This window comes from Impatiens glandulifera, chromosome 3 (genome assembly GCF_907164915.1).
Source record: "Impatiens glandulifera chromosome 3, dImpGla2.1, whole genome shotgun sequence".
In the NCBI taxonomy this organism is placed as follows: Eukaryota; Viridiplantae; Streptophyta; class Magnoliopsida; order Ericales; family Balsaminaceae; genus Impatiens; species Impatiens glandulifera.
Window position 1 is genome coordinate 28,859,703 of NC_061864.1, and position 11,092 is coordinate 28,870,794.

At 41.1% G+C, this 11,092-nt stretch overlaps 1 protein-coding gene across 1 annotated transcript; it reads right to left on the reverse strand.

Annotated features, from left to right (window-relative positions):
• Positions 1–10,205: 10,205 nt before the first annotated feature.
• Positions 10,206–10,514, reverse strand: LOC124932897 (ATP synthase subunit 9, mitochondrial-like). Its single transcript, XM_047473606.1, has one exon. The coding sequence runs from the start codon at positions 10,512–10,514 to the stop codon at positions 10,257–10,259; it is 258 nt and encodes an 85-aa protein (XP_047329562.1). The 3' UTR covers positions 10,206–10,256.
• Positions 10,515–11,092: the final 578 nt, after the last annotated feature.

The window sequence follows — 11,092 nt, forward strand, 5'->3', positions numbered from 1 at the left end:
AACTGAGAAGATCTTGTGCTTCAATTAACGACATTGCCTGGGTTTTCCGTGATATATAGTTCGTCTGTGTCAATTTTTTGCCCCCAAAGTTGGCGATGGACGGGATACTAAGTGATGAGGAGAAGGATGTTTCTATCAATGTGAGAGATCCTCCGTTTAAATAGAATAAAGGGCCCCTTGGGGCTTACACATGGAGCAATTACATAAAATATTCTATTAGCTTTTACCTTTCTATAAACTTATGTAAAATGGCCAAGGCTTTAGAATCGGGTATAATTCGGAAGCCGGCTTGCGCTGGATTGGCCCATACCTCTGGCAGGCATCGCAGCTCTTAGCATGTGCAATGCAATCTGACAGGACCGTAGGCCAGTAGTGGCCATGTCTCCGGATCAACTAACGCATCTTCACAAACCCATGTCCCCCACTTAGGGGAGTCCGTTTTTCGATGAGCTAACTAGAAGCTTAGAGGAGAGCGCTAGCGTGCACACTTCCGTTGATGTGCCGATGGAATCTTTTTTACATTTTTTAGTCGGACGGAGAGATAAGTTTTGTCACCAGAGCGGGAAAAGCCTCACTTCTAATAGTAGGACGGCTCGGAACGAGGAGCTTTCAGTTTATGGTTCAAAATCATTCTTATTTCCGAGGCAATCAGTCGAAAGAAGGAAAGCCTGCCTACTTTTGATGACATGAGATTATCGACCCTTTAAAGTAAAAAAGTAAAGGCAGCCGATCCCTACTTTTTCCTTCATCTGGCTGGACTGTCGATAGAGTAGGTAGGCTGGAGTGCTCTTTTATTTTGTAACCCACGATCGAGAAAGAGAATGTCCTCTCAAGGCGGATCTTTCAACCGCTTCCTTGAAAGCCGACGCCTGGATCACCTGGCATTCCTCTAGTTAACCTGTCGCGGGGTCCCCCCAGTTCACTTTCTCCCAAAGCCTCCCTTGATTCGACTTTTGGCAGGCCATTGTCTAAGGGTCTAGGGGTTCGTTCCAGTGTGCTAATATAATCTCTTCTGCCAGTCTTACTTAAGTGCTTCCATGGCGATCGAATAATAGGATACTTTCTATATCGATAGAACAAATAGGTATGATCCGGCTTGAAAAAGTCTGTAATAGGGCTTTTGAATATGAGGAATTAAGGAATATACGCCCTCTGAGAAAGAGTGTAAGATGCCTTCTCTCCGAGCAAGTTCGTTTGCATCCTTTAGGCAAGTAGAGTAGGCCCGTCTTAGAAAAAAGGGATTTTTAGAAAGCTGGTTATAGGTTGCTTTCGAGGAAAAGCAAGTCTTCTCCGGGTTTACCGTATAGAGGCTTATAAGATCTAAATAAAGTATTACATTAGGAAATATACAAGATATATTATTATTATTATATATCCTGAAATAGTGTCAGTCTTTCTACCTTCCCTTACATAGTGAATATTGGTTCCTTGGTCACCTGGGGAAGCTAACTAGATATCTTTATCTGTTAGGTGTCTAACTATCTTTCTCCGAAAGTGCGGCAGTGGTGAATGCTAAGCCCCTCTAGCCCTAGAGGCCAGATTTCATCTCAAATCGGGGTTCTTCTTTCAAACCTAGCTAGGGGATTGGATTCCGCTCTATCAATTCCGTAACTCTTATCGTAGATAGCAGCAAACTGCACTTCTGAAAGAAGAGAAAAGATCATATCGACAACAGCAAGTAAAGTCTGACGAGAAATAAATGATCCTTCGCATCAAGATCTACCGGTGATCATTGATGATAGTATGAAGGACAATATAGAAGGCCAGTGCAGCCCTAGTTGAAGTCACACAACTCAAGATCAGATTTTATTCTCTTAAGATATTTCTCAAAGCAATTAGTCTATTCAGATGATTGGCCGACAAAAAGGATATCTCATCATTATGTATTTTTCCATGTAAAAATACAAGAACGAGATATTGGTAGCTGATTGACTAAGGGTTTGGAAGCTATTTCGTCTGAGGTTATTGATCGTCCTAGCCCGGAAGAGAAGGGACTGAAGGTAATTCTATGCTATGTTTGTTATATCCAATTCTTTAAGAAAAGTATGTATTTGAAGTTTTTTAAGATCTTACTTCTTGTGGAAGAGAGGAAGGCACTAAGACCCGCTAGAAGGACTCTAAGGGAAGAAAGAAAGCCGTCCTTGTGCAATGCTGAAAGATCGGTAAACAAACCCTATAGAAGTCGGAATAGGATACTTCACTAAGGAAGTGGCACCAGCGGTTAACTATACTAATCATAGCCATTCTGAGTTGCGTTTGGGTATGGAATGGTCAGTAATAGCCTATCTTTTCTCTAGCCTGGAGCCCGGTATGAACTAAAGGGATCGATCCCAATAGCTTGGCAGTAGGACTTGTTTCAGCTATTCACAAGGATAGCTCAAGGTTGGAGGCAGGGCTAGATAAAGAAGGAGAAAGGGGCGTAAGCACTTCACTCGCTAGGGGATGGGTTTAGCTAACATGCCCGAAAGGGGCGCTAACCCAAACATAAATTCATCATAAAAGCGTGGATTTTCCTGCCAAAGGAAATAGCTTCTACGGCCTATGTATGAACAAAACTCGCTAACCAAGTGTAATAGTTTGTAATAGAAGTCGGGATAGAATGATTCTTTGTATGCGCGAGCTGAAATTGAGTTTCATTAGAGCCATTCTCTCACTTAGTCCAAGGTTACATCTTTTCTGGGATCGGGTGGAATTCTGTGATGTATCTCTGGAAATATTCTTTTGCCTTGGACGAGGGCCCACCTGGGTAGGGGAGGAAGCTTAACCCAATCTTTCTTGCTAAAGCCCTCGGGAGGACTTTTTAAAAGAAAGGATGACGAGACTTATTCATTTCGCTTAGGCAGGAGGAGAGAACAAAACTAGCGAGCCAGAACTACTAGCTACTAGGAGGGAGGAGCGGATAAGCAGAAGCGGAAACCTATCAATTAGACTAGATATGCATTGCAGCTCTTGGAGTCTAAGACTTCTCACTCTTTAGCCTCATTGGAATATCAAAGATAAACTAAGAGAACAAGGTTAATCTTACGTAGGAAGGGGCGTAGAAGGACTTGACCCCTATTTAATGGTCGCCTCGCAGGTATTTATTGTAGTTGCCGAACGAGCTACTTTTGCCGATACCCATAGAATCGGGAACTTGGAGAGCTCTGGGCTGTCTCCCTACTAGTAAGTAGTAAGCAGGCCGCCTTCCAAGTCTTTATAAATAAATCCCCTGAGAGGGGCTAGCTATCAGCTATAAGGACAGCTGAAGATCGGCTTCATAAGGGAATCTCTAACATCTCTTTAGATGGGCAGAGGGAGTGCAAAAATCTATACACCTATCTCCGGAAGTTCGGTAGTCGGCTTTTATATATAAATCAAGCAGTTTTCGGTAGTTAAGTTGTCTTAGCTTGTTGTAAGGCTAAAGCTTAGAGAATATCTAATATCTGTTTCTATCCTGAGGCATGTTGCTAACAGTCTGCTAGACGACGAGCGGGATAAGAAAGAAGATATCTTAGGTTTTGGATGGTAGCTTCACTTGCTTAACTTACAGGTAGTTGCATAAGGACTCTAAGCCCAATGGGATGTTTCCGCTGTCCTATTATATTAGCTAGATGGATTTTGAGTAGCTAAGGCTAAGCTAGTAAATGAGTTAAGTTAGCAGGCACTATCCAAAAAAGAAGTAGAAGTCTACGTAGCGTAGGTAGTGAGTGCTTCCTGGGAATCCATTTCTTTGCTAGTGCACTAATGTAATGGAAGGCCTTAGGTAGAGAAGGCGGATAGCTAGCCCCTCCGGTTGCTAGGCGTAAGGGGAAGAATATCTTTCTTACCTTCTTTCTGGTATAAGGACAAGTTTGCTTCAGCTAGATGTAGCCACTGGATGTATAACCCTTAGTCATGTAGCTCCTAATTGAATAGTTCTTCTAGACGAGCCAGATATTCAATATCCTGGCTCTTCAAGACCTATCTTACTCAGCTAAAGACAATCCCTTAAACCCTATTCATCTATTACTGAAGATGGAATACTTGATGCTATTGAAATACTAGTAAAGCAAGAGCTGAATAAACAGCTACTATTAACGTTATACACTACTAATATAGTTTTATAAAGTAAAGGCATAAGAAAAAGACAACAATAGAACACACAGAGTAAAGATATTGAGAATCTGTTCTACCAATGGATGGTTATTACAAGATGTCTTATTAGTACTACTATAATAGTAGTAAATACTAATAGTAGCAGGTAATCCGGTAAGTAATTAATTCTCCTCTGAAGTTGAGGTAAATTCTTAGAAGCTAGAGGTGGTAATATATTCCGTCTATCTAGTTCTGCTAACCATCCCTTTATCTTAGTAGCCCCCCTGATTGAGGGATTTCACACCACCAGTAAGGAAAGAAAGCTAAGCCCTGGGAAGCTTCCTCCATGGAATCCCGCTCTTTCTTTAAAAAGATACAAGCCCTCGTTCGTATGTACCCCAAAAAAGGTTGCTGCTGAACTTCAATCTTTTGTTCGGAAAAGGCACTTCTTAGAAATCGGTTACTGGCCTCTCCCTCCCCGAGGAGGACACATAACTCCGGTTTGCCAAGCTAGTACACTTACTAGAGCTTCGCTACATAGGGGTGAGAGCTTAGAATCCCACTAGTTACCTTATCTTTACTTTACTGTGAGTAACATCCGTACTATGAGAAGAAGAAAGCTTACCAACTCAACTATTGAAAGTTGAGTAAAGAACTTCCCGAGGTTGGGTTCTGAGATCCGAGTTAGTGTAACTAAGAGCGAAGTCACGGAACTCTTTTTAGTTAGCTTCAGAGTAAAGTCCCGCTTTGTATAGAAAGATAGAAGTCCCGTTCCCTCGCCTTGGAATAGGATAAAGAAAGAGGATAGAGTGAGTGGAATATGTAGGCGTAGGCAGTGGAAAACTTATCTTTCCGGTAGTAGAAGGGAAGCTCATTAGGTTAGCTCGTCCGGTAAGAAAAAGTGCAAGTGACTTCTAGTTCTGTGCTCTAGGGCTTTGACTTCTAATAAGGAGAACTTGTAAATCGCGAACCTGCTGCTCAAGGAACAAACCCTCCATCTACCACCCCGACTCAGGGGACACAGATCCACAACCACAAAGCCAACCAAGAGTAGCAGATGCTAGACCTGTAGACCCACCCAGTACTCCATCCAGTTCAGAATCAGCCCGCAGCGCAGTTCCTGAACCTGTGGATCACTACGATACGAGGAAGAGAAGAGATCCGAAGAATCCTACACGGCCGTGTACTTGGCTCCCACTCCCATGAATCAGATAGTGCCATACGTCCCACCACAGCCGTCCGATCCTCTGATGGAGAAGATCCGTCGCCTTGAACGGGAAGTTAATAAGTTAAGTGGGGACAAGTATGATGTTGCAGATCTTGAGAATATCTCCCTATACCCCAAAGTCAGGCGGTTTTAAGTGGCCAGAAATAGATAAGTATAATGGAACCGGATGCATAACGAAATAGGATAAAAAAGAGGCTTTTCTCGGAGCAGGCAGAATGTATGTCGGAACTCTACAGCCCATGGGAATCGACAATGAGCTACTTGTCCAACTATTCCAGCGCAGTTTGACCGGACCCGCGCTGACTTGGTTGATGAACACAGACCCAAATACCATTCTTAATGGTAAACTTTCTCCGATCTGCGATCCACTGGAAGAATCAATTCATTTATCTTATATACGGGTAGGAACTGTAAAAGTCTCCCCTTCTCTATCCCTATCGTCTGTACTTAAAGTACCTAGTTTTCCTACCTATTCTTATATACGATAAATCGCCATCTCGTAGCACCACCACGACACCAATTCTTGTTATTTTTCCGAGCCCCCCATGCCGTGACTTCGACTTTGAGTATGATGAATGAGTGGAAATCATCACCGATGAACCTTTCAGAACGAATTGCGGGATGGTCGATCGGTTTGAGAAGGCTTTTTCCAGTAGTAGAATCTTCTGCAACTATATATACGTATATTCAACGGAAGGGTACAGGAAATTCAATAGTCTCTGTTGCTGTTCCAAGAACTGCGTATTCTATAGTTCTAGTTGCTGTGTAAGTAGATCTACTAGCATCAAGTATTCCAACGGATGTAAATGAAAGAGTATCAGTCATTTCTTTCTGTTGATGAAGTCCCCTTCAGATCTTACCACCGAACTGACCTTCCGCGCTCTTCGAAACCTTTTCCAATTCGACGGAATGGTAGTTTTCAATCTCATTTGAGTAGGTGAGAAGTATCAGGCTTTCACCCGATTTGTTATGGATTGGATGATGGATAAACCAGCAAGTAGCTTCGGATTCCCTATATTATGCTTTTTACTCTACTTGATCTATTCGTTTTGGCTTTCTCGTGGCGTATGATGAATAAGAATGGGCGGTCTCGAAAGAAATCTCTTCTAGTCAAAGACAAGAAAAGATATAATAGTTGGTACGGTCAAGAGTGTAATTTGACTAGTTGTCTTCTCTCTATCTTCTTACTGGTCTCCGGTCACTCAACTAATCTACTTGAAAAGTCTTGCCTCACCTCTTGTTTTATCCTGACGAGCTCCTATTTGATGGTACGAATCGTCTAATTACTTTCTATATTTTTGCACTTTCTGGACTAAGTAAAGCCAGTAAGCCCTCCAGCTGCATTAAGGAACTAAAGCGCTGGACTGGACCGGATAGCAGATCCAATCGAAGGGGCCTTGACTGCCCGGCTGAAATAAGACCATCGAGGCTATTGGTCCCCATCCAATTGAATGGGTTTTCCCCCTCCCCCTTTCCCGCGGGTTAGTGGATTTTTGTGCCGTTCGAGCTCTATTTTTTTTTTTCGAACAAGGATTTCCCTTTAGTCCTGAGTGGGTCTGTCGTCCTCCTCATTATAGTCCTTCTAGAATCAATAGCATTTCGTCGAAATAGATCCTGTTTTTTCACCTTAGTAGTCCTATGCATAGTCAGTACTATAGTCCCAATCATGGCGACTAATAAAATAAGATTAGGAACCAAAAATCAGACAAAATTGTAGGTATAAAGTAAATTCCCAATGTTTCCAAATTAGTCAAACTTCGTACCTTTACAACATAAACCGTATATCTAAGAGAGGTCGTATTTCTTTGGGTTAGTAGTAATGGAATGCTTTCATCGAACTAAGACTAGTGAAATAGCCAATCCCGAAGGATAAACTATTTCAAGCTTTTGAGAGCGAAAAGAAGATTGACGCAACATTCTTCCTTTTCCTCTTTCTGCCTCCATGCTACAACTAATTCTCCACTATAGACGCTGGATGAGACCAGAAGGTAGTAAGCGAGTTATCCCTATCCATTCCGCTTTGTTAGTTTGTGATATTACCCTGTCTACTGCACTGACCGCGTTCCATCCGCTGACCCGAGGCAAAGAACTTTCCATTTGGAGGAACCATGCTCTTAGTCGAACTGCTGCGGTTGTGTCTTGTACCGGCCTCGGTGCTAGGAGCCGGAGACTTTAAAGTATCGTAAAATTCAGTATCTTCGAAAGCCTCAGACCTCTTATTGAATGCATTAAGAATGGAAGAACTGTTATATTCGGTTGGTGAACTCAAAGTAAAGGGCCAAAAGGACGAGCAAGAGTTGTTCATTCAAGAAGCTTTGGCTAGCCAGCTTGCAAAATTCAATCCAGCAGTGGTTGGAGCAGCTCGCAAAATTCAACCACTTCACCTACTTCATTGCCCCCAACCTTTTCTCGTATCTCTATTGAAACATAATGGTTTCATGGTCTTTTATTGATTGGTTATTCCTCTCCGTTCGTATCTCTTTTTCCTATTTTGGTCTCGATTAGTTCACAAGATTGAATGGCCAATTCTCCTCCGGATCTTTGATTCGATTGTTTTCCAAGAATGTTGTGGGGGATGTAAGCGGGAGGAACTTAAAATCAGAGCTTTCAGTTCTTTGCATCCTGTTTTGGTCTTGTAGCTATTTAAATAATAATTCAATCTCTTATTTTTTTTATTTAGAAGAAAGATTATATATATCTCTAATCTCTAGTGGTGGTGAGACCGGCCAAGATGTATGTCGTCTATCCCGACCTCAGACTCTTTCTTCCCGACCTATTTAACTCTCTGACTACAGATATTTAGGTGGTATCCCGAGATTGAAGAGATCGAATTCCTCCCGGAAAAACATGAAAGAAAGATATGAAATGGGTAAATAGAAATGGAAAAGAGATGTTTCCAATTCATCAAAATGTGAAGCTTCTTCTAAATTCATATGATCTACTAAAGTAAGGTAGATCGGTATTGCCCATATAATGAAAGCAGATCTTGGTCTATGGAGTCCCAAGAAGGTAAGAACTCCAACATGTCCGATGCTTCTTCGGCCAAATACAATATACAAGTAGGACCTGCACTATGAGCAAGCTGTGCAAAAAACTGCTTCTTTTTTCCGGTTTCGCAACAACTTGGGCAAAATAGGGTTCTACCGGGAAACCATAGATTTTTTAGTTTTCGCCATTGGTTACTTGTCGAGCCACTGGAATGGAATAAGATAAGAATCTTCGGAGATCTTTCCTCTCCACTTACTTGTAACAGGCTTTCCCTCTGTAGAAGGCTGATTCTGAATGGCATAATTGTGCAATTTTCTCATCGATCTTCAAAAAACCTGACTCCTCCTACTCCTCCTTCTCCTTGCCGGATAGGATCATTGTTGGTCCTTCTTTCACTAATGATCTCACCATTTTCTAGTAGTTCGCGCGAGGGACTATCCTTTTTATCTCTCTAGCTTGCCTTTGGATTTTGAGGCGCACTAGAGCTCCGGTCAGAGGTTCCCTTTTGTTTATCAAGAACTGAAATGGATACGCCTATGAGCCAACTGTATTTAAAATACATTGGTATCAAAAACGTTTTATTCCATTCCATGACTGCATCTACCCTTTGAGAATATATGCTTAACAGTTGATGGGGATACCAAAAAAAGCCCAAAATTGCGACTAGAATTACTATTAAAATAGTAAAAAAAAGCATAAATATTTGGTCTGGGCTCAACCCAACCTCTCTGAGACTCTGAACTAATACTTGCATTTGCTTCAGTTCTAGCATTTCTTTTTTTTCAAGCTTATCTCTTTCAGCAACTGAACTGGTGGGCTTTCCTTGTGTAACCTATGAATTTGCCTCTTGGCCGCTTTAACCGAATGCAAAAAAAACTCAGCGAGTGAACTAGGTTGTTTTTTCCTTCTCGAGCTTCTATTTCTTCCGGGAACCAGTAAGGCGTAAACCATGTCAAACCAAGATCAATCACTACTCGAACGGATTTAATTTATTTTTAAGAGAACCTCCCACCTGAACCATTCTTAAGACCGCTAGGCCCTCTCGAATGAGTTCTACTATAGAAGCTTTTAACGTACGCCCGGGGACAAATATTTCACTTACAGAGAAGTGAAACCCGTGACTAGATCGTCTTGAAGACGGATGCGACGGGAAGAAGTGACATTTGGCAGTGTTGCTGACTTAACATTTAGGTTTCGACATAACAAAGCTTGCACTGTCTTTTCGCACTTAGACGTACAGCGTGCCATTAGTAATAATTCTACTATGGTGACACAAATTCACAAGTTGATCCTAATTAATCGTTGTTGTTCATTGGATTAAAGAAGAACTACTTCGTTAGGATTGGGGAATTGCTATGATTCTTCTTGAATAGCTTGGATTCTGGAGTCGAGAGTCACTTTGAAAGTCTGACCTAAACTCTTCCGACTAAATATGATAAAGCCTATAAAACATAGAGAAACTATCATTTCTTCATTATAGATTGAGATCTTCTTCGAACTTAATGCACAAATAGATGGAATAGCAGCAAATAACATCTTTCTATCCTACATATTCGTGAAACTCAATCTCATTTATCAAGCTTATCTCTTTCATCAACTGAACGGGTATTAAGGATATCAACGATTATTAAACGAGAACAAGTTGATCTTCCTGAATTGTAGTTAAAATACCATAGAAAATGGAATCATCTATCATAAATATGAGAAAACTCTAAAAGATGTTCTTTATTTTGATTTACAATAAGTTGATGTGAGGAAAGAGTATATTTACCAGTCCTTATTTGATTTTGAATTTCCCTCATTTTTCGTTCTCTTCTTCTCACGAAGAAAATAAGATGTTGTTACAGGTGAAGTGAAGGTCCGTAAGGAAGGGTAGCTAGCTTACGAATTGGATTCGAACCAATATCACCGGGTGACTTATCCCTTTAGTCCTGAGTGGGTCTGTCGTCCTCCTCATTATAGTCCTTCTAGAATCAATAGTATTTTGTCAGAATACGGATGAGATCAAAAAGGCCATCATTGGAGCAAACAATGCAATCGCTTCTGTTAGAGAAAAGCCCAAAATGGCATAACCAAATAATTGTTTAGCCAATGAGGGATTTCGCGCCACGGAATGAATCGAGTAACTAAGGACGTTTCCAATACCAACATCAGCTCCCGCTGAAGCAATTGTAGCAGCTCCGACACCAATTGATTTTGCACCTTCTAACATCTCTTTTTTATAATTCTCGTCACGCTTTGTCATTCACGACTGAAATCTCAACGCCTCTGAGCCAACTGTATTTAAAATACATTGGCATCAGAAACTGTTTATTCCATTCCATGACTGCATCTACTTTTTTAGAGTCAATAGTCTATAGAAGTAGGAAAAAAGAGACAAAATGAAAACAACAAGAACTATACAAAGAAGAATACAGATTTGGTCTGGGCTCAACCCAACCTCTCCGAGGCTCTGAACTAATACTTGCATTTATTATTTTAAAGCTTATCTCTTTCAGAAACTGAACGGGTTTTGGGAACTTTCGTTGAGTCATGTTTAACCTTAAATGCTATTAATAGATTCTACAGCAATAGTCCCTCGAAAAGGTCACACTGAAAACACTAACTCTACATTTTATAACTCCCACTGAAGCTAGTGCGCAATGAAGACCAACACGCAATCCCCTCGATTTTATTTTCTTAGCTGCTCTGGATGCTACTTTAATTTTATATGATATTACACCTTGTAGCGCATCTATATGTCTGAAAGCGGACAAAAAAAATGTTCCTTAGAGTTACGAAGGCTTAGCTTAGCCTCTTTCTCTATCTACATTTATTTTTTTA

Bases quoted from the DNA above. Each gene is read 5' to 3' on its own strand.
- LOC124932897 (XM_047473606.1), bottom strand. From the start codon at position 10,514: ATGACAAAGCGTGACGAGAATTATAAAAAAGAGATGTTAGAAGGTGCA.